The sequence below is a fragment of the Natator depressus genome, chromosome 18 (assembly GCF_965152275.1).
Source record: "Natator depressus isolate rNatDep1 chromosome 18, rNatDep2.hap1, whole genome shotgun sequence".
In the NCBI taxonomy this organism is placed as follows: Eukaryota; Metazoa; Chordata; order Testudines; family Cheloniidae; genus Natator; species Natator depressus.
The window spans coordinates 4,278,790-4,302,626 of NC_134251.1; the positions used below are offsets into that span (position 1 = coordinate 4,278,790).

At 46.9% G+C, this 23,837-nt stretch overlaps 1 protein-coding gene across 2 annotated transcripts in view; it reads left to right on the forward strand.

Annotated features, from left to right (window-relative positions):
- The first annotated feature begins 316 nt into the window (after positions 1 to 316).
- The window catches only part of ZBTB40 (zinc finger and BTB domain containing 40), a 75,070-nt gene continuing 51,549 nt past the window's right edge, over positions 317 to 23,837 (forward strand). For both annotated transcript variants that reach the window (XM_074975135.1, XM_074975136.1), the window contains exons 1-3: positions 317 to 437; positions 12,395 to 13,201; positions 13,865 to 13,998. In XM_074975135.1, the coding sequence (XP_074831236.1) occupies positions 12,457 to 13,201; positions 13,865 to 13,998 (879 nt within the window). In that variant the 5' untranslated portion in view covers positions 317 to 437; positions 12,395 to 12,456. The remainder of the gene's footprint in view (positions 438 to 12,394; positions 13,202 to 13,864; positions 13,999 to 23,837) is intronic.

The following is a 23,837-nucleotide window of genomic DNA, read 5'->3' on the forward strand; positions in this document are numbered from 1 at the left end:
TCATTCACGGAACAGGAAGGGTCCAGTCCTCCCGACTGCAGGAACCCACTGAAAACGCGAACCAAGCAACAGAGCCAGGCCCGAGCCTGCAGCCGCCCCGACCCCGCGCCCCGGGCTAGCAACCCCGCCCCGCCCCCGGGGACAGGCCAACACACCACCCCACCTGCCGAGGCCCGACCCCGGGGGGTTTCTCGCGTACTCCCCTCGTCACGTGATAAGGGAGCCTACTGGACATGCATCACGTGACCGGCCCAGCCACTTCCGCGGTGGTACCCGCCAGACCCGCTCTCGCCACGTGACATAGGCGGCCGTGCGCGGCGGGGGGGTAAGCTGTGGCTTCAAGATGGCGGCGCGCAGGCCGGGGCCCGGCACCGCCGGGGGGAGCCTGTTGTTGAAGCTTTATTGTTCCTGCTGCTGCCGCGCCGCTCCCAATAAAGGTAACCATGGAAACGGCCGGGCCGGGCCGTAACAGCCACAGGCGCCGGCCGGGCTGTCCCGGAGCCGGGCGGGGCCTCAGGGGAACGGGGGATTCCCGCCGCCTTTCTCCCCGGCCGCGGCCTGAGGGCTCCACCCCACGAGCCGAGGGAGCCCCCCCCCGTCCCTGCTCTCTGCGCCCCGAGCCGCTGTGGGGGCGGGGTTGTCCCTTATCACCCTCCCCCTCCCCGCGTGCCGGCTGAGGAGAGCCCCGGCGGGCGTGGGTCCCTCTGCCAGACGGTGTCCTGCTGCAGTGAGAGCGAGCCGGGCCTTGCCTTGGAGCGGCCGCAGTGCCGGGGGCCTCTTTCCCCGCTCCTCCCCGCCCCCGCAGCGGCGTCCCCGGGGCCAGGCCCCGGCCCTCCGCCGGGAGGCGGGGCGCGCCGGAGGCTCGGCTTCCAACCCAGACGCCGTTCCATGCCCGGAGGCGCTTTTGCGCCGCCCCGGTGCGCTCTGGGCCTTGGTGCGGGTCTGGACCGTTCAGGTCTCTGGGGGACTCTGTTGAGAAGGTCCCTAGCGGTTTTTCACATTTTAACTGAGAAAAATTGGATGGACATAATGAGCAAGGGTCAGATTTTGTCATGGTTGTTTCTAGTAAAAGTCAGGGACAGATCCCGGAAGCCGTGACCTGTCGGTGACTTTTGCTGCTGCGGCTCCCTGGTTCCCCCACCACCGTGGTGGCTGGGAGCTGTGGGGTTCCCGCTCTGCCCATGGCAGCTGGAGCTGTAGGGTGACCATATTTCCCCAAGAGAAAATGGGACCCCCAACTGCTCCCCCTATGCGAGCCTGTCACCGTCCCTGGAACCCTGAGGAGGGCCCCCTCAGGAATCTGTCACCTGTCCCAGGAACTTTGCAGAGGCCCCCTGTCGCTGCTTGTCACTCCCTGCCGGGGCCCCACTGGCTGTCAGCCCCAGAGTCCTGCAATCCCTGGGGCTGGAGCAGAGACTGTCAGGGAGGTCTCTGGAAGTCAGGGATTCAGTGACTTCCATGACCTCTGTGACATAAACGTAGCCTTAATAATTAGGGACATTCCCAGATCTCGTAGTCTGGGCCCGCAGCTCTGTCTGCTCTTCTAAAATGTTGAAAACCAGATTGTCGTATTTGTCTCATCTGACAACATGAACTGGCTTAAAAATTGCTGCACTGGTTGCTGGGCTTATAAAAATATTTTAAAACTACTTAGTGGGATAGGAATTAAAATCCCAGTTGCTGTATGTGTGGAGTTCTTCCAAGGATTTCACAATTGTGCTCCAATTCTTAGAATGCTGTTAGGGTTCAGAATTATGCTGTACACTTTATTATGATGATCTCCTCATTCTTAAACATATATCATATAAGGCACGCTTAAGAAAGCTGAAAAGCCTGTCCTACGCAGTCAGGTGTGCCCAACTAATGAGTGTTACTCAGATTCTTTCTTTGCAAGGTGGGGAGAGAGGTCACTTTATTTAGATTGTTAAATACAATGTTTATTTAAGCAAATAAATTAGAATGTAAATTTATGAAGAAAAAAACTAAATATCTTCTTTAGTTACTTTTCAAGTATAATTTAATTCATGATCGAGGACCTACTTATATTTGCATTAGGATGATGTATTTTATTTTAAAAATGTTATAGATATTTTCTCCTTTCTTTAAGCATTTCCTTCATAGATTCCCACCCTTGGGTTGTACATATCCCTCCCCCCATATAAGCTTGTGATCTGGAAAGCGACTGCATTTATGCCTTCATATCTCTGATGTTACAAAAATAAAAAATGAGGGTTTATAAAGAGCCATGGTCCTTAACCATCTCCCAGTTCTTTTTGCGTACCATAAAATCAGAACCCTTGCTAATCCCAATAATCTCTGCTTTATAAGCCATCTTTAGTGCTGTTTTAGCTAGTGGGAGGAAGGAATGGGCTTACGTTTAAGGCACTAGACTGGGATGCCACAGGCTTCATGTGTGACTTTGGGGATGTCACATAGGGCAGATTTTGTGGGGGGAAAAAAAAAAAGTTCAGCATCCAAAAGCTTCCATTTGGACACTCAAATAAATGGCCAGATTTTCAGAAAGAGTTAATTTCCCATTTGGGCATTGTTCTCAAAGGGAGCTGATGAATACGAAGTATTTTTGGAAATTTGGCCCTTAATTGCTCTGTGCTTCAGCTTCCTATTTGTAAAATGGAAATAGTAGTAGTATTTCCAACTACAGAGGGGAATTGTGAGGATACAGTCATTAATAACTGTGATGGTGGCCTTATCAGTACATAAAGAGAGAGATTTTAGGGTATAAAATCTTAGAAGATGTCTCCATGGCCAATGCTGAGAAGACAACCAGCTGTGAATCCTCTGAGGCCAAGATGCTTCTCTTGGGGATAAGTACTCCTGGGGGAATTCTGCAACAAAAAATTAAAAATTCTGCAACAAAAATTTAAAAATTCTGCTCACAATATTTCAAAATTCTGCATATTTTATTTGTCAAAATAACACAATATAATCACACCACTTTCAATTATTTTTGGTCATTTATTTCAAAATACCTGTCAGCAAGTATGTCTGTAACGATACAGACAACAACAAAGATTCAGGAAATGTTTTCTGACAAATAGATTCCTTACTAGACATATTAATACAGAACTCTCAGTAATAATTCATTTAAACTACAATACAGAATCGTATTTCCTGCACTCCTCAGAAGCAGTGTAAAGGCTTGGGGGAGTCAGGGGTAACAGAGGAGCTGAGGGAGATGGAAGTAAATTGCTGGGAAGGAGCCTGAATGTGAACTTGGAGGGTTGCTGGGTATGGGTGGGAAAAGTATGGAACAAGTTTTTTGGGGGGTGGGGAGGGATTGTTAGGGAGTTCTGCCATGCAGACCCTGGGTGATCCCTAGCTTCTCTCATTCAGTCAAGAACATCTGCCCCCTGTCCAAATGTGTCCCTGCACCCCCTGTCCATATGTGTCCCTCCACCCCCACTCAGACACCCACTTCCCCATCCCCATGTGGTCCTGCACCCCTCCCCCTGACCCTATGTGGCTCTATACCCCTTCCCCCCATCACCATGTGTCTCTGTGCCCCCACCCAGACACTCCCCTGTCCCTATGTGTCCCTGTACCTCTCCTCCTGTTCCCATGTATCTCTGTGCCTCCACTCAGCCACCCCCATCCCTACATAGCTCTGCACCTCCCTCCCCACTGTGGACCTGTGCCTCCACTCCCATTCAGCTCCTGCCCCAGTCTTTCTTCCCCCACTAGCCCTTATGAGCCCCTGTCTGATCCCTCTCCCCCCCCCCCCCCCCCAGCACCCTAAGCTGTCTGTCTCCCCATAGCCCCTGTTTCCTGACGTGGCCTGACAGGCGCTGCAAAGAAGGCAGGTTCTTTCTCTTCCCTAGCTGGCCTGGAGCTGCTGCTTTGTTCTATCACCACAGCGCCCTCTGGTGGGCAAAAGGCAGAACTGGGATGTATAAGTAGGGGCATAGCGAGCAGATCGAGGAATGTGATCGTTCCCCTCTATTCGACACTGGTGAGGCCTCATCTGGAGTACTGTGTCCAGTTTTGGGCCCCACACTACAAGAAGGATGTGGATAAATTGGAGAGAGTCCAGCGAAGGGCAACAAAAATGATTAGGGGTCTAGAGCACATGACTTATGAAGAGAGGCTGAGGGAGCTGGGATTGTTTAGTCTGCAGAAGAGAAGAATGAGGGGGGATTTGATAGCTGCTTTCAACTACCTGAAAGGGGGTTCCAAAGAGGATGGCTCTAGACTGTTCTCAATGGTAGCAGATGACAGAACGAGGAGTAATGGTCTCAAGTTGCAATGGGGGAGGTTTAGATTGGATATTAGGAAAAACTTTTTCACTAAGAGGGTGGTGAAACACTGGAATGCGTTACCTAGGGAGGTGGTAGAATCTCCTTCCTTAGAGGTTTTTAAGGTCAGGCTTGACAAAGCCCTGGCTGGGATGATTTAACTGGGAATTGGTCCTGCTTCGAGCAGGGGGTTGGACTAGATGACCTTCTGGGGTCCCTTCCAACCCTGATATTCTATGATTCTATGATTCTATGAACTGCAGCAACATTTTGGGAGAAGCTTTTTTCTGCGCAATAAATTAAAAATATGCATGTCTCATTAATTATGCACACGCACAGTAGCACAGAATTCCCCCAGGAGTAGATGAGGGAGTCTCACGTACTGATCCATCTGGTCCCGCCCCACTTCTCTTCTATTAGCTGGACATGCTGGTTGTTGTGAAGTTGCTTATGAGAGCAGAGCAGCTGGTATTGCTTTTATAGAGCAGTACTGAGGGATTTGTTTTGGAATAGGATAATTCTATGGACTTTACAAACAAATTTGAGGAAAATAGGCACCATTTTGGGCTGACCATTCTTACACCGTGTCCTTCCAAAAGGTTTTCCTTTAGAAGACTTTCAGTGAGGATCATTGTGGACTGCTTCATGCCCTGTCTGATATCCGTCTCTGTCAAGGCTAATTCCCCACTCTGGCACTTGGAGTACAGAAGGTGGGGGCCTGCAAGGATTCTAAAAATTAATACTGGCCACTCCAGGCTTGTATTAAAATCTCAAGGTTACAGCTTTTCTCTGACCTTGGATTGGTAGATGCTGCCACCACCCAAGTGCAGAACCCCTTTGAGAACCAAGGAAGGCGCACTCGAGAATTCCTTCCCGTGGGGTACCCTAAAGCCCTTTCACACATACACCCCCCTCCAGGAAAGAGCTGAGAAAGAAAGAAAGAAAGAAAAAAGGAAATCAGCTGTTGACACCAGCTAATTAAACAATGTGTACACAAACCTCTTAAGACACAAAAATCCAATTCTGTTCTTAAAAAAGGTAAATTTTATTAATAAGAAAGAAAATACATCTGGAAACTTAGGCTACTGCTAGATTTTAAAAGAGCAACTACAAGAATCGCTTTCTTGAGGTCCAGCTTAAAGGTTATAAGCAAAACAAAAACACTTGGGGTTAGCACAGAGTTGTCCACAAGCCATAACGAAATAAAAAGGATAAACCGAATTGCGTCTTCCTAGACGTTTCCTGACCTACTTACATATCTGGGGTTTTAAATGAGTAGTTTCTAGGTATGATACTGATGATTTTTTCATACCTGGCCCAAGCTTCTTACAGCATAGCTGTTGCCCTGTCTTTCTCTCCCCGGGAGAACAACAACAGACGGACAAAAGGGGAGTCTTTTTTCAATTTTAAAAAGTTCTAGTCTTCCCATTGGCTCTTTTGGCCAGGTGCCCACTCACTTCCTTTTACCTATCCATAGCAGTGACACTTTTTAACCCTTTATAGGTAGAGCAATTAGAGAACAGGTACTAAGAGGGATTTTACAGCTACTGGCTGGCTGGGTGTCCATAAAAGGGAGCTACTCCCACCCCCTTTCATTCATCACAGTCTCACTGGAAGAGTATGTTCTGTGCTTTATTGAAAGCAGACTGGCACAAAGGAGCTGGTCAAAACAGTGTAAACACCACAGTGAATTACAGTATGGAATCTATATGTGTGACGTAAACATGAACAGAAATTGAAATCTGCAACTGGCATCCTGTATGTATTGCAGGTGTTACTGAAAACCTGTATAATCTCAGTATTTCTCTCAGCATTTTTGGGCACAATGAGGCATGCTAGGAACAGAGTTTCAAAGCAGACTTTCTTTCAGAGTAGTAGCCATGTTAGTCTGTATCCGCAAAAAGAAAAGGAGTACTTGTGGCACCTTAAAGACTAACAAATTTATTTGAACATAAGCTTTCGTGAGCTACAGCTCCGATGAACTGAGCTGTAGCTCACGAAAGCTTATGCTCAAATAAATTTGTTAGTCTCTAAGGTGCCTCAAGTACTCCTTTTCTGTTCTCCTTTGTTTTTTGTTTTTTAGATTTCAACAGGACTTCCATGATTGTAATTTTGTACTTTCATTAGGGCTACAGCGTTCCAAGTAGGATAGATGGCAACCCTTGCTTCAAAGGATAATGGAAAACTCACTGTGAAGAGCTGGGACATACCAATTTGTTTTTCAATCTATTTTATTTCCATTCAAAGCATCAGTGCAGACAGATAGCCTAGGAAAACAAGCAATGCTTTGGCTGTATTCTGCCATGTTTAGAGATTGAGGAAGACTGAATATAGTCAAAGTGTTGCTTGTTTTCCTCTATCTGTCTGCACTGATGCTTTGAACTGAAATAAAAATAGATTGGAAAAACAAATTGGTATGCTCTGGCTCATCATACTGAGTTTTGCATTATCCTCTGGGAGCATTGCCTGCTCCTGCACTTTGGATCATCCAAGAGGAAGGTAATGACCCCTCAGTTTCTTTCAACTCTTCAAAAGACTGTCACTTTTGGTGGGAGAGGAAAGAAAATCCATTCATGTATGTGATGTTCTGGCTTTCCAATAACCCTTTTTCTAAGGTCATCATCTTGATAACAAGAAGACAAGAAACTGGTAACATGCACACAAAAAAGTATTTAAATTCTGAGTTAAGACAGTCACTCTGTCCTTAACTCTCACATTTACACAGCACTTGATATGGAGCCTCGCTCACTTTTCAGAGACTGCTGCAATGGCCAAGGGACAGCACAGTGAAAGAATGTGACGGAACGAACATCGGCTTTCTGTTCACTTGTGTTTATTGGTTTAGATGAGAACCTTTAAAAACATGATTTGAGCAGGTGCAACATGGGCATTGACAAGGCAAGCTCACCTCTCACTGAGAGCGGTCATCTTAGGAGAGAGAAGGATGTTTGCCCCAATGACCAATTCAGGGCTTAGCTACTGTAAGCAGAGTGCAAACAAGGGGGCCCAACTAGTGACGACAGTGATAGGATATTTCATGATGCGGGCTTTAGACTCATCAGCTGTCAGACCTAAGTGACTTTTATTTATAGCTGGCAGGCTGGATTATTCTATTTGCTGATCAGTACACCTTCATTTTATATACTTTGCATGCTTTGTAATTTCCTATAAGCTTGAATATAAAATATTTTCCCCTAATGTTCTTACACTCAGAGTGTTTAACAGCATTCCCTTGTTTAGCCCCTTATTAGGCAATATTATCTTCTTTTGCACATTGCTTTTATCACCAGTGTCTTCATTGTCCAGGTCTGGCAATAGCATTTGTTAGCAAAGTTCTGTCAGCGGGGGGAGCCCACAACTGTGAATCTGTAGATTGTTTAAAAAGTAGTGCTGAGTTATTGTTTATTAATTTCTTGGTGATGCAATGGTGGTTGATTTTCATTTTTTAAAGGGTAGACAAATAAAGACACTTGAAATCCTGAAGAAGAGCTTCTCTGTCATGTTATACATTTTAAAGTTAGTCACTTTGGTTCTAATAATCTTTAAACACAATGTTTAAAGCAGGTTTTGGTATTTTTATCAGTATCAGCAGAGGTGTTGGTCAGAACTTTATATATGTTAGTTAAGGCAGTGCCAAGGATATGAGATCTTCATGAATGCAATGGCACTGGCCCTCTGACAATCCCTGATGTTAACAGCTTTCTAATGGCATGAGAGCACTAGGTACTCCTGAGGGAATTCTGTGCCAAAAAATTAAAAATTCTGTGCACAATATTTTAAAATTATGCAAAATTCTGCAGATTTTATTTGTCAGTAAATAAACATGGAGGCTCCAGCAGTGGGGAGCACAGGCCATTGGCTGCATGGAGGTGGGAGATCACCCTGCAGTTCCCCCTCTCCACTCCAGAAGGATGGGGACTTGGCAATGAGGCCGTACCTGACCCTGACACAGCACAAGGTCCTGCCCGTTCACGCCAGGTGTACCAGGTATGGGCAGGCAGGCTTAGCCCAGCAGGATCCAAATGTAGAGGGGTGTAGTGGGGGGGATCCAGGTGTAGGGTGAGAGGGTTCTGTGTGGAGAAATCTGGGTGTGGAAGGCTTGGCGACAGGTCCAGGGGGGATCTGGATGCACGGGGCTTGGTGAGAGGTTCCAGATGCAGGGGCAATGGGACTCTGCGGGGGGGTCCAGGTGAAGGTGGTTGGGGCTCAGCAGGAGGGGTCAAGGTTTGGGGGGCTCTAGGTGTAGGGGTTCAGTGGAGGGAGGGGGTCCAGGTACTGGGGGAGTGGGGCTTGGTGGGGTGGGGAAGTTCTATATGCTTGTGTTATACAGAATGTCAGACTAGATGATTGCATTTGTCCCTTTTGGCCTTGGAATCTGTGAATATGGTCCTCAGTTCCCCTCCAAGCCAGCAAGCTCCCTGCATGAGAAGGCATGAAATGGCCTGCTTTTCCTCATATGGTTCTTCCTCTCTTGATCCATGAAGAAAGATTATAAATGGGGGGCTAACTCAGCTCAGCAAGTGTCTTGGCCTTCTCTCCAGGAGACCCCCTCGCACAGCCCCTTCTTTTGTTTAGATTGCAATGGAGTAGCATTGAAAATGAACAGAGGCAGCTTTCTGATCAGAAGAGGAACAATGTTCAGATGGCTCCCATGCCCCAGAGGAACCAACAACTGCACAGCTAAGCTGTGCTGTACAGAGGGTTTGAAATCCCTAAAGAAGTGAGCTCTCAAATCCTTGAGCTTGGCTCAGAAGTGGCCTCAGCGATTCAGGCTGAAAAAGCAATAAAATTGCCTTTTCCTTTCAAGCAGGGATGGCAAGAGGCACAAAGAGAACATGCTGTCAGTGCTTAGTAGATAAATAACAAGTAATAATGATGACCTGAAAATATTCCCTGTACAGCCCAGGCAGTAAGCCAGCTTTCCCAAAAGTCATCCATAAAGTGTCTGGAAGCTGAAGCCAGACAAATTCAAATTAGAATGAAGACACACATTTTAACAGTGAGTGTAATTAACCATTAGAACAAACTACCTAAGGAAGAGGTAGATTCTCCATCTCTTGATGTCCTTAAGTCAAGACTAGACACCTTTCTGGAAGATATGCTTTATCCAAACATAAGTTATTGGGCTCAATCCAGAGGTAGCTGAGTGAAATTTAATGGCCTGTGATATACAGGAGGTCAGACTAGATGATATAATGGTCCCCTTTGGCCTTAAACTTTATGAATAAAAGATATGTAGTCTGCCCAGGGAGCTTATGCATCTTGGACAACAGTCCTGAGGTTGAACATAGCTGTCACCTTTAGTGTAAAGAAAATGTCCATTCTCTTTGGGATCACAGTGGCTCTTTAGGATTCTGCAAGTGGATGACTGCAAAAGGGGCTATGACTTAGTGGCTCAGAAGCACTGGCAGCCAGGGTCTATGACCCTCTGCTTCAATGTTGTCTGTCTTGGAGAAGGGGCAGGGGCCTCTGAGGCTGGTCTTGGATTTCTTGTATAATGTCTTGACCCTGCAACCTTATCTTCACTACTCCTGACCATTAGCATGGTGGGAAGAAGACTCTGGCTTCAGCCTTGGCACTGTGACGTTTAAGCAAACAGGTGGAGGAGACTGACACTTTGGAAAAGATTTGAGGATGGGGCTGAGTAGAGAACTCTTCTTCCAGGACATAGATGCTCCCTATTCTCCTTTCACAGGGAATATCCCTTCTTTTATTCCACACCAATCATGATCAAATCCCATTTCAGATACTAGAGATCCTTCAGCTCTAGGCAAGCAGCAGGTGGGGTAATGCTGCTGATACATTGAATCTGGGAAGGAAAATGCGCCTCCTTCTCCTCTCACATACGCCAGTGTAATTCCACTGGTGTGAGTTGTTACTCCTGATTTACAGTGTTGTGGGAGGATAATTGAGCACATATGTTTAGTAAACCTGAGCCTAGGTAGCCGATCTGGCACTTCCCACGCAATGGAGAAGAGTCACAGACAACCAGTGGTAATAGTGACACACAGAAGCCATGTCTACCTTTGATCCAGGGAACCAGAAGGTTGAGCTGTTCGGTGTTCAGATTTATACATATTCATGGAAAGGAGCCTCTATGCTGTACTCTAGGCATTCCTTGACGCATTTTGAAAATGCATTTATTTCCCCGGCCCTCCTGCATCTTGTGTAGCTCAAAAGCTTGTCTCTCTCACCAACCGAAGTTGGTCCAATAAAAGATATTACCTCCCCTACCGTCTCTCTACTATCATGGGAGCAACACAGCTACGACCGAACTGCAGACAACTCTGTCAGTGAGTCATGCTGAACCCTAGAATGTCTGAGTCAGTGTGAAGCGATGGAAACCACTACAAGCATGGTTGAGAGCTCTCCAATCATCACTACGATTCGGCGTCTGTTCTCATATGTCCTGGTATACTGAGGCACATGACATTATGAATTGCACCCATTTGACAGAATGGGCGTTCATCACCAGGCAACTGAAGACATCGGTGTGGGGTCCACAATGGGAGTTAGGTGCCTAGAAAATCACAGGAACAACACTGCAATCCACAAAGCCTGAGTTCTCACTACAAAGAATGGGGAGAGCTGGGCGCTTAATAATGTGATCCACAAAAGCCAGCACACTAGGCAGGGAGCCACGTAAGCTAGCCAGTGGAAGATGATGAGCAGAGGAGTGTGTCCTAAGCCCTTCCCCAAGTCTGGGCTACAGAGATGTGCCTATTTCTGAGAGCAATATACAAGTGGGAGCTCCTCTGCTGGAGTCAGGTGGCTTAGGCACCTAATGGGTTTCTTGTGAGAATGAGTTAGGTGCCTGACTTGCTCCACAGAAAACAGGGTGGGAGTGTAGGTGCTGCCCACCATATAACTTTTAGCCTAGTGGTTAGAACACTTACCTGAGATGTGGGAGATCCATGCTCAATTTCCCCTCTGCCAGAGGAGAAGAAAGGATTTGAATAGGGGACTTCCACCTCTCAGGAGTGTGTGTTAACCACTGAGATATAGGATATTCTGATATGGGGCTCCCTTGGTGCCTCCTGTTGAAGCTGCTCCACTGTGTATCAATAATTAAAGAATCATTGGGCCAAAAAGTAAGAGAGATATTGACTTTATAGTCAAATGGTAGGGCACTCACCTTGGAGGTGGGAGACCCAGGGTCTAGTCCCTCTGCTTCAATGATGTTTTAATTATTTATCCAAAATGGAATGCTTCTCTTCCCCAGTATGTGGATCGCTCTGGGGTTTAGGCAGGAAATAGGCATCTGGATGCCTACAATGAGGCAGTAGTGCACATACTCACAGGCAGAAACATAGACATCTAGGGAACTTTTACAGTGGAAATTTAGGTGCTGAGACAGTTTAGGTGCCTACAGTTGTTCAGTGGGAGTTTTGTGGACCACAGTGGAGCCTAAAATTGAGATTTGGGTGCTAAAGTACCTTTGTGAATCTGGACCATAGTTTATATCTTTACAGTGTCAAAGATGCTGCACAACAGGCCTCCCACTTGCATTTCTTATCAAGGAGGCAGTAGCTAACACTAGACGCCTCACACCTTAATAATTCTGTGACTTCTGAGCCCCTTTACACTGTTGGTAAGTATTTCATAGGTGTGCTTTTCAGGAATGAAATTCACCTGTGTGGAGTGGCCCAGCAAAAGTCATGGATGCCTTCAGGCTTGCTTGAGCTCCCAAGACAAGATTTAATGGGATTCGGGTGGTGCATAGGTTTTGTGTGGGCCCTCTGCATGTGGCAAACTTCACCCTATGAGAAGATCCCTGCAAGATGTCGTGTGTAATGTTCAGATGGTGGGCATAACCAAGTACAATCAAAACCAGTTTTCACTAGAACTCTCTTCTCTGCACTTGTGCTATTTCTCTGCCAAATTTAAACTCTGAGCAGTTATGAGTTAAAAGCAGATTTAAAAAAGAAGTCACAAGACTGTTTTTATGATGGGGAAAACTGTGATTTTGTTTGTATTGTCTGTTCATTCTCCCCATTCTTAAATATACCTTAATTATGGTGGCCATTCCTTAGAAAATTAATGAAAATTTTAAACAAAAACAGGAAGTTTTTTTAGCTGTTTCTTTCCACCTTGCTATTGGCTGAGTAAAGTGCTAACAAGGTATTTTGTTTTATCTGTAGCTGGTTCGCATTAAAGCAGTGTGGCATCTGAAGGAGGAAGAGGCCAGTAGACCACTGGAGCAATGGAGCTTCCCAGTTACAGCAGGCAGTTTCTACAGCAGCTTTACACGCTCTGCAAAGAGCAGCAGTTCTGTGACTGCACCATCTTCATTGGGACTGTGCACTTCAGAGCACACAAGCTTGTGCTGGCTGCTGCCAGTCTGCTCTTTAAGTCCTTGCTGGATAGCACAGACACCATCTCCATTGATGCTTCTGTGGTGGCTCCTGATGAGTTTGCTCTTCTGCTAGAAATGGTGTATACCGGCAAGCTACCACTTGGCAAACATAACTTTACCAAAGTTATCTCTGTGGCTGACAGTCTGCAGATGTTTGATGTGGCTGTTAGTTGCAAAAACCTTCTCAGTGACCTCATCAACTGCTCCACTCAGAATCAGGTAATGAGGGACAGCTCCATTCAGACAGTAGATTCATCCAGAAATAATATTGATGCTAATGAGCTACCCCAGACTGAAAACCCTCCTGCTGAAGATGCTACAGATGCTCAGCTTCCTGAAAAGGCTTCAACTTCTGTTGGCTCTGAAGAACCTGAAATGGAGACAGTCACCTCCACCACAGCGCAAGAAATTACTGTGACTCACGCCTTGGGCCATGAGGAGATTCTGGAGGAGGAAACCCCAATGGATTCAAAATCCCGCAACGAGGATTCAAATGCCCATGCTGACCACCGTTCCCCTTCCAGGCAGGACAGCTGTGAGGAAGGGGAGGCTACTGAGCCCATGAAGAAGAAAGGAAAAATTGGTGATCCAGGTGAGCAGTTGGGACTCCAGTCACAACCCTGTCTTTCAGCAATTTGCAGCTGAGCTGCTTAATTGGTTCCTTGTGTCTGGGTGGGTGGGTGGGGTTCGTTTGGCATGTGTTCCCCTGCTAATGCCTAACTCTGAAACAAGGGTCCCCTTCTAAGAATTCAGTGGATGCCCTCTTCTCCTTTGAACCCAAACAGATCCCTTCTTGCCTTGGGCGTTACAAAGTCTGCTTCCTGATGTACTGTTGTTATTTCACCTGAGCTGCTGTGAGCAAAGTCTGTTCTGCCTATATGTGGACTTCTGCATCTGACATACAGTAGAATCCATTTTTGGTGCAGAGGAAGGGAGGTGGGTAAGGCAATCTGCAGAGCAATAGGTGACCACATAAGTCTGCTAATAGTACTTTTAGCCTTCAAACTTCTGTTCACCATGGGAGGAAATAAAGGTTGCATTTTAAGTAAATGCTTCTAACTAGTGTTAAACACTTTCTCCCCTGCAGGCTGGATGGCCTGTAAAAGGAATCTGTGAGTCAGTTTTTCCGTATTATATCAGAGGTGATATAAACCCTGTGTTAAGTGCTAGTTATAAACTGATGACTGTCCATCATCTTATACTTTCCATGAATCCTTTCAATAAATGAGTAACTCGGCTCACTTCTTACATGCAGAAGCAGAGAGCAAAACCTGTAAACTGGATTTCCTGCTTCAGTATGAAGGTGTTTTCTCAGAGGCCCTTTCTGATACCAAGACCGTGCTGAAGAGACTGGATGAGTGCAGGGGAATTGAAGGGTCTCAGAGAGAGGTAGGTGGTTTGCCGGACAAGCAAGAGGCTGTTCCTCTTCCCTCACCCTTTTAATGGTCTCTGTGTAGGAAATCCCTTCCTGAAGTTTGCCAGAAATTCTAGCAAGTCAGGTGTATGTGTCTGTGTTCCTGAAAATTTTTGACCGCTGGTAGGCATCAGCCATAAGCTTTTGATTCCAAGATCCTCTCTCAGTAAAGTATGCTTGTTCTTCAGATGGACAACACAAAGCAACAGATCTACAAAACCAATCAGCAGGGAGATTGGAGTGGGCCTTTTGGAAACAGACTCTTGTGTCATGTTGCTTGAAGGACAACGCCCTTGAGAGAACGATGCCTGTGAGAGAAGCATGTGTGAAAGCAAGCTTGCTGGGGCATGTAATCCAGAGATTTAAATTTATACAGCTCCCTGAAGGCACTTTCGTTTGTACTCTAGTCAGGGGTGAAAGTAAGTCCAGTGACTTACCGGTACTCTGGGGCCAGCTCTGGCCCCCGGAAGGGGCGGGGTTGAGGGGTCAGAGCCAGCCCCAGCCCACCCTGTAAGGTAAGTGCCCCCCCCCCCCACCAGGGTAGTAGCAGGAGCCCGGGGCTCCGGGGGCTATTTAAAGGGCCCGGGGCTCCCCTCTTCTACCGCCCTGGCCCTTTAAATAGCCGCCGGAGCCCTGGGGAAGCGGCGGGGCTTCAGTGGCTATTTAAAGGACCGGGACGGTAGAAGCAGGGGAGCCGCGGGCCCTTTAAATAGCCCACGGAGCCCTGGGGTAGGGGGGGCTCCAGGGGCTATTTAAAGGGTTGGGGCTCCAGCTGCCTCTGCCGCCCCGGTCCTTTAAATAGCCACTGGAACCCTGGAGTAGTGGCGGCGGGGCTCTAGCAACTATTAAAAGGGCCCGGGCGATAGAAGCAGGGGAACCCCAGGCCCTTTAAATAGCTGCCGGAGCCCTGCAGCCGCTACCCCAGGGCTCCAGCAGCGGGGCTCTGGAGGCAATTTAAAGGGCCTGGGGCTCCAGCCACTACTGGGAGCCCCAGGCCCTTTAAATTGCCCCCGGGGAAGTCGGGCTGCCCCAGTACGGTGCACCGGCTCTTACCGGTACGCCATACCGGGGCGTACCAGCTTACTTTCACCTCTAGTCCTCACTAGTACTGGCTGCTTGCCTCCTATTTGTGGTGGTCTCTTCAGGAACAGTATCAGTTTATTATTGTAAAGGACTGATATATGAGATGGCAAAATTAAACTTGGTATGATGGGGTATACAGACTCCTCACTTACCAAGAAAGAGTTCATGAGAGCCTGTGGGCCCAGTCATCCTCACCCCTTTATACATGTGCAAGGTGTCAAGCCTGGAGGGAGGAGATAAAAGAGGAAAAGTCCAGCTCAGTGGTGGGTGATTGGGAGAGGGAGTAGACCACTGGATAGGACTGGCAAGTCCCTGCAGAAAAACTAGGACAGGATATTGGTAAATACTACTTTAAACTGGGGAAAATAAAATTGTTGTTTCAGTATACTAATGAAAATTACTGAAAAATGTTTAGGATTTTGATAATAGTTTTGCAGTAATGTGGGGTGTTTAATTTTATAAATAAAATAAAAAAGAGCCTTAACCTAAAGCTGTATGCTATTGCCTTGGCTACTTCAAACAGAAACAAAAACTTTTTAATCTAAGAATTCCTCTTCTTTGTTTAGCAATGAATATTACATGTTTGTTTAGCAAACAAAGAAGGGGAATTCCCAGATTTAGACGTTTCAGTTTCTGTTTGAAGTAAACTGCCAAACTGTCTAGTCAAGGACTCCATGTCTTAATCTGGCTGCCTGGAGTTCAGCTGCTCCCATTGGACTCAGTGAGTACGGTGACTCAAGTCAAAATATTTCAGCATGAGCAAAGATGGAAACCACTTCATAGAATCATACAATATTAGCATTGGAAGGGATCTCAGGAGGTCATCTAGTCCAACCCCCTGCTCAAAGCAGGACCAATCCCCAACTAAATCATCCCAGCCAGGGCTCTGCCAAGCCTGACCTTAAAAACCTCAAAGGAAGGAGATTCCACCACCTCCCTACGTAACGCATTCCAGTGCTTCATCACCCTCCTCGTAAAACAGTTTTTCCTAATATCCAACCTAAACCTCCCCCACTGCAACTTGAGACCATTACTCCTCGTTCTGTCATCTGCTACCACTGAGAACAGTCTAGATGCATCCTCTTTGGAACCCCCTTTCAGGTAGTTGAAAGCAGCTATCAAATCCCCCCTCATTCTTCTCTTCTGCAGACTAAACAATCCCAGTTCCATCAGCCTCTCCTCAGAAGTCATGTGTTCCAGTCCCCTAATCATTTTTGTTGCCCTCCGCTGGACGCTTTCCAATTTTTCCACATCCTTCTTGTAGTGTGGGGTCCAAAACTGGACACAGTACTCCAGATGAGGCCTCACCAATGTCGAATAGAGGGAACGATCACATCCCTCGATCTGCTGGCAATGCCCCTACTTATACATCCCAAAATGCCATTGGCCTTCTTGGCAACAAGGGCACACTGTTGACTCATATCCAACTTCTCGTCCACTGTAACCCCTAGGTCCTTTTCTGCAGAACTGCTGCCTGGCCATTCGGTCCCTAGTCTGTAGCGGTGCATGGGATTCTTCCATCCTAAGTGCAGGACTCTGAACTTGTCCTTGTTGAACCTCATCAGATTTCTTTTGGCCCAATCCTCTAATTTGTCTAGGGCCCTCTGTATCCTATCCCTACCCTCCAGCGTATCTACCTCTCCTCCCAATTTAGTGTCATCTGCAAACTTGCTGAGGGTGCAATCCACACCATCCTCCAGATCATTAATGAAGATATTGAACAAAACCAGCCCGAGGACCGACCCATGGGGCACTCCACTTGATACCGGCTGCCAACTAGACATGGAGCCATTGATCACTACCCGTTGAGCCCGATGATCTAGCCAGCTTTCTATCCACCTTATAGTCCGTTCATCCAGCCCATACTTCTTTAACTTGCTGGCAAGAATACTGTGGGAGACAGTGTCAAAAGCTTTGCTAAAGTCAAGGAACAACACGTCCACTGCTTTCCCCTCATCCACAGAGCCAGTTATCTCGTCATAGAAGGCAATTAGATTAGTCAGGCATGACTTGCCCTTGGTGAATCCATGCTGACTGTTCCTGATCACTTTCCTCTCCTCTAAGTGCTTCAGAATTGATTCCTTGAGGATCTGCTCCATGATTTTTCCAGGGACTGAGGTGAGGCTGACTGGCCTGTAGTTCCCAGAATCCTCCTTCTTCCCTTTTTTAAAGATTAGCACTACATTAGCCTTTTTCCAGTCGTCCGGGACCTCCCCGATTGCCATGAGTTTTCAAAGATAATGGCCAGTGGCTCTGCAATCACATCTGCCAACTCCTTTAGCAAGCTCGGATGCAGCACATCCGGCCCCATGGACTTGTGCTCATCCAGTTTTTCTAAATAGTCCCGACCACTTCTTTCTCCACAGAGGGCTGGTCACCTCCTCCCCATGCTGTGCTGTCCAGTGCTTGACCCAATTCAGGGTTATTCTGAGAAAGTTCACAAAGATAGCAAAGAGAGTCTTAGGTGCAGAAATTGCAAAGAAAAAGTGAGTGTAAAGGCAGACTGTATGAGGAAACATTTTGCAAAATACAGTGGAAAGAACAAAGACACCAGAACTACTGACTTTGGCTAAACGTATGGGAGTTAGAATCAGACTCTGAGGATGAAAGTATTGATATTACTGCATTGCTATTGCCAAGAATATTAAAAAAAAGCCAGGGCCAGGGCCATATCCAGGGCCATGTGCGGTTTGCTATCAGGAACCAGGAAAGCATTGAAGGACCTCCTGGCTGGTTGCTAGGACTGACTAGGGACCAAGCCTGGCGAGGGCTGCGGCAAGATAGTGTCTCCAGGGAGGAAGCCCTGGGGATACAGCCCCATACCAGGGCTGGACTACTTAAACACCACAGCCCAGGGAGGGCTAGAGAGACATGCCCAACCAGAAGGGGGCACTCATGACAGGTGGGTGCCAACCCCATTATGCCCCCTATGCCATACCCAGCTGAGAGGGGGTGCGCCTGTGCGGAGCAGACTTTCATACTTCCCTGTGCTCAGTGAAGCCTCACAGTGGAAGAGCTGCTCAGTTCTCTGCATCACGGATTTGTCCTGAGTCATGTTAGACTGTTATAGATGTGCATCACTCTGGCTGGTCGTTCCTGAGTACTTCTAACGAAGAAAGTTCCATTCTAAAAACAGGGGCTATTGGTGACTTTGCTCGATGCTCCTTTTGTGTGAAAGGACGTTTCATGTCCTGAACAGCGGCAGCCGAGCACCAGCCATCATGTGAACTCAAAAAGCCACTGAACAAACTGTGAGGTCAGTTCTAAAACAGCAATACTATTATTTTCAAATATGTATGTTTCTGTTTAACTTTTCTTTCCAATTCATTTCCTTACTGTGGGCCCAGATGTGTTTCCGATGGAGCAGTTGCTAAGACAGTCTGTCCTGTTGCATAAAGTGTCCTCTTTACATTTTCCCATGTATGAGAGTAGGAGTCTTAACTATTTTTTAACAAGGATTACTTTTTCTGCTGTGCATTCCACTGGCCTCAGTGACATTCTGCCTTTCAATATGTGGCCACAGACCCACGCACCCATCCCAAATTTCCTGAGATGCTCCAGACTGCAATATTGTTCTCTTTCACATCCTGCAGGGTTGCTCTATGTAAACCTCCCTACTTCCCCCCACATATGATGGAATAAGGTATCACTATGACAGTATGACATGCTGTCCTGTGACAGTGTGACATAGCATCCTGTTATTAGGGCAGGTTTCCCCCTTTTTAAAACCCAAACCAACGTGTTTACTCATTGGAAAAAATCTACATTACTGAGATACTAAGGAGAAGACCTTAACAGCTCAAAAGTCAGGATATTCAAAGCTCTTCTCCAAAGATCTCGGAGTGTTCTCAATCACAGGACTGTTGCCCTCAATGCCTCGAATTCTGGAGCTCTGTGAAAAGCAGTGCTTGTTGCAGCTGCACAAGTGCTATCTGGTGGCACTGAACATTCAGCATCCCAAGTTAGAGGAAGGAAGTGAAGCTCCCATTTCTTCTCTGCAGGAGAGAGCCCAGGAACCTGCCTGTTGCACCCCCTTAGGCCATGTCTGAGCACCTTCTCTCATAAAGTTTCTTATACAGTTAGTTTCTATAGATTAGTTTGGTTTTCTAGATTCTTTCTGATTTTGGTCAGTTTTAGATTGTTTTACATACTCTGATGCCTTGCAGCTCGGCTCAGGGCCTGCACCGTGACTGGAGCAAAGTCTAATAAAGGCTTTAATGCATGTTCCTCCTGTCCTCCCTTGTGCCTGATGTGCTTGTTTGATGCCTCATCTGTCTGAAGGAGGCTCATTCATCAGTTCAGTGATCTATATGCTGGGCTTTCATTCCTCAGATCGGCTTAGGCTTGAAGCCTGCCTTATAGTGGAGGTATTTAAGGCCAAAGCACAGCCTTCAAAGAGCACTTGGGCCACCATTCTGTGATGGACCATGAACAGACATCCTTGGCACTTAGACCTGTCACTTCCCTGAGGACTAAATCACTGGCTCCACCTTCAGCTTCTGCACTGTCCTTGAAGAGAGGCCTTGTCAAGGTTCCTTCCCCACTCTAAACTCTAGGGTACAGATGTGGGGACCTGCATGAAAGACCCCCTAAGCTTATTCTTACCAGCTTAGGTTAAAAACTTCTCCAAGGTATAAACCTTGCCTTGTCCTTGAACTGTATGTTGCCACCACCAAGCATTTTAAACAAAGAACAGGGAAAGAGCCCACTTGGAGATGTCTTCCCCCAAAATATCCCCCCAAGCCCTATACCCCTTTCCTGGGGAAGGCTTGATAAGCATCCTCACCAATTTGTACAGGTGAACACAGACCCAAACCGTTGCATTTTTGGAATAATGAAAAATCAATCAGGTTCTTAAAAGAAGAATTTTAATTAAAGAAAAGGTAAAAGAATCACCTCTGTAAAATCAGGATGGTAAATATTTTACAGGGTAATCAGATTCAAAACATAGAGAATCCCTCTAGGCAAAACCTTAAGTTACAAAAAGACACAAAAACTGGAATCTACATTCCACCCAGCACAGCTTATTTTACCAGCCATTAAACAAAAGGAAATCTAACGCATTTCTGGCTAGATTATTTACTAGCTTAACAGGAGTTGTAAGGCTGCATTCCTGATCTGTTCCCGGCAAAAGCATCACACAGACAGACAAACCCTTTGTCCCCCCGTCCCCGCCTCCAGATTTGAAAGTATCTTGTCCCCTCATTGGTCATTTTGGGTCAGGTGCCAGCGAGGTTATTTTAGCTTCTTAACCCTTTACAGGTGAAAGGGTTTTGCCTCTGGCCAGGAGGGATTTTATAGCACTGTATACAGAAAGGTGGTTACCCTTCCCTTTATATTTATGACAGGCCTAATTACCAGGTTTTCTAAATCTTGGGCCCTTACTAGTGCTGAATCAATGAAGAAGCCAAAAGCATTCATGTTGGTGCCTCAGCCCAGGACTTCAGTTCTTACATGAATGTCTGGTACCTTAGTGCCAAAACCTTCAAACTGGGCCTCCGGTTAGTGCAGAATTGCTCAAAAATATCCGGGGAAAGGATTACAAGCAAGGTACTGGATCGCAAAGAAAGAAGTGGATCTGAGAAGTCAAAGCAGGTTCATTAATTCCTTCATCCTCACCTGTCCTGAGGAGACTGGAACATGGCTCTTGAGCTCAAGGATGCTTACATGCATGGAGCCATCACAGGAAGCCGATCTTCTGTGGGGAAGAGGCAGGGTCAGGGCAGAGTGTTGACTTTTAGTCTATCATAGAATATCAGCGTTGGAAGGGACCTCAGGAGGTCATCTAGTCCAACCCCCTGCTCAAAGCAGGACCAATCCCCAACTAAATCATCCCAGCCAGGGCTTTGTCAAGCCTGATCTTAAAAACTTCAAAGGAAGGAGATTCCACCACCTCCCTAGGTAACACACTGATGGTGTTTGCCTCAATTCTCTGCTGCATGGACATAGTGGAGAGCTGCAGCTGCAGAGAGCCAGTTGCAGCTCCCTGTTCCTTGGCTGTTTGGCCCTGAAGGATGTTGGAGCAGCAGGGGACCTACTTGAACTTCACACTGGTGTAAGGTCTGTAATAGAGTGTATGCCAGTGGAGGATCAAGCATGGTGGATCTTGGCTCCACCACATCCCCCAGCACACCTAGCCCACCTCCAGCATGCCCTCTCCTCCAGCTGTCCCAGGACATTACACCATCCCTGTGGGCTGTGTCCTGCCTTCATTTTCTCTGACTTTGTAACTCTGCTCCTTTTATTTTTCAAACATGGTGAAGTTTGCATTCCTTTGATCCTACTGTGAGTTGGTGCGCTTGGACCCCTGGGCCCATGTAGGGCCCTTTTGACTTCACTGGGGCTCCTGCAGGCACAGAATTCTGCCTGCACCGGATCAGTTTGAAATCCGCACTATTTTTTAGCTGTTTGACTGCACAACGGCACCTGGACAATTTTTCAGCAGCTATATATAAATGCCAAATAAATGAGAAATGGATTTTCTTCAAACCTTCCAGAAAATCATTTCTGGGCTGTGAACAAGCATGAAAAATTTCTGTCCCAAAGATAATTGTGGGGGAGGAGGAACCTCAACCCATTGTAACTGAGGGCTTAGACTAAAACTCCCCACTCAGCCAGAACTATCATTTCCTGAGCTTCCTGCTGGGATAAACAGGCTCTGTAGGCACCTACTCCAAATCCACACTTTATTTCCAGGGAGGGAATCCTGGTGTCGTCTTCAGGGAAACATAGTGCTGTGTTTTGAAGTGATGCTTAAAGTGCAAGTTCACCTCAGAGAAATCTAGCTCAGGACATATAATTAAGGCTGTAATTGTGTCAGTGGTAGGATTGAAAGAGTTTTCTTTCCTTTGTGTTATTTTGCCAGTCGCTTGTTGGAATCTTTCATATATGCCTTCAGTGGAAAACCTGGGAAACTTCTGGATTTCTATGAATATTGTGTGCCTCAGTTTGCCCACTTGTATTGCTGTCTGCTTGGGGCATGTCTACACTACAGCAGCTACAGTGGCACACCTATGGCTGTGCCATTACAGTACTGTGGTATAAATGCTCCCTACATTGACAGAAGGGGTTTTTCCATCAATGTGTTAATCCATCTCTGAGAGGTGATGGCTAGGTTGTGGGAAGAATTCTGTCGACCTAGCCATGTCTACACTGGGATTAGGTCAACCTAACTATGGCACTGAGGGTTCAAATTTTTTCACAGTCCTGTACGATGAAGCTAAGTCGGTCTAATTTTTAAGTGTAGCCCAGGCTTTGGTTTCAAGGGGTACATCTACACTGCAAAAAACAAACACCCCACCTTGCAGCAGCAAGTCTGAAAGCCTGAGTCTATAGAGCCCTAGTCTACAATCTATAGCTCAGGCTGAAGGTTGGGCTCTGAAACCCTTGGGCTATTTTTAGTACTGTAGCACGAGCCCTGGGCTCTGAGACTCACTTGCACTCCTTATTTTATTGCCGTAGTCATACCCAAGGAATTAACATCTTTCCAGAGACACTCCTTGTGCTAAAGAGACAGGGAGGGGTGCCTGAGTCTGTACTTCTGAATCAGAGAGTCCTTAAGAACTATAGCCAAGTGACTAAACTGGTTCTGGCAGAACAAAGGGGTAACTGCAACCTAGGTGAAACCAGCCCTCCAAATCTCTAGAGGAGGAGGAGTGGAAAACAGAGACAGCAGTGTTCCTAAAGGCCTTAAAACCACAGAGACTGAGACGTTGAAGAGAAAGGAAGAAAGGGACGTGTTTCCTGAGTGAAGAGGAAATCTTTTTTGGTCTGGTCTACACGATAGAGATAGGTCAATGCAAAGCAGCTTATGTCAACCTAACTGTGGAAGTGTCTACATTTAAATTTCACTCCCGCCAATGTAACTACCTGGCTACGCCAACTTAATAACTCCACCTCCATGAGCAGCGTAAAGTAAAGCGTGATGTAGTTAGGCCGCTGCAGAGTCAGTGTAGTCCAGTAGAGATAAGGGAAGTATTAAAGCCATTGTACAAGGCATTGGTACGACCTCATCTGGAATACTGTGTATGATTTTGCTCACCTGTGTTCAAGAAAGAATGAATTCAAACTGCAACAGGACAGAGAATGGAGAGCCTGTCTTAAGAGAGAAGTCTGAAAGAGCTTGGCTTGTTTAGCCTAGCAGCAGGGCCGGCTCTAGGAGGTGCGGGGCCTGGGATAAATCAGCCTCCCTGCTAGTCTCCTTTCCGTCCGGCAGCATCTGCCCGACCGCCGCTCTTCTACTCACTGCCGCCCAACCACCTGCCTTCTCCCCTCCCCTCCCGCCTGCCCACCTGCTGCTCGCTTCCCTGTTCATCTCCTCACCCCGCTCGCCTGCCCGCCTCACCTTCCCACCTGCCTCCTCACCTGAATATCGGGACAAATGGCGTCCCTATTATACATCAGTCGGGATGCAGGACAAAGGGCTAAATATTGGGACAGTCCCGATTTTATCAAACTGCGGGGTCCCTCAAAGTGCAGAGCCTAGGGCGGTCGCCCCAAATCACCCTACCCAAGGGACAGCTCTGCCTACCAGAAAGAAGGCTGAGAGGGGATCTGATTGTTTTTTATAAATACATTGGGGGAAGACACCAGTGAGGTAGAGACCTATTTAAGCTAAAGGAAGTTATTCACACAAAAACAACTGGGGATAAACTGGCCATGAATAAATTTAGGCTGGACATCATAAGAAGGTTTCTAACCATCAGAGGTGTGGGGCTCTGAAACAGCCTCC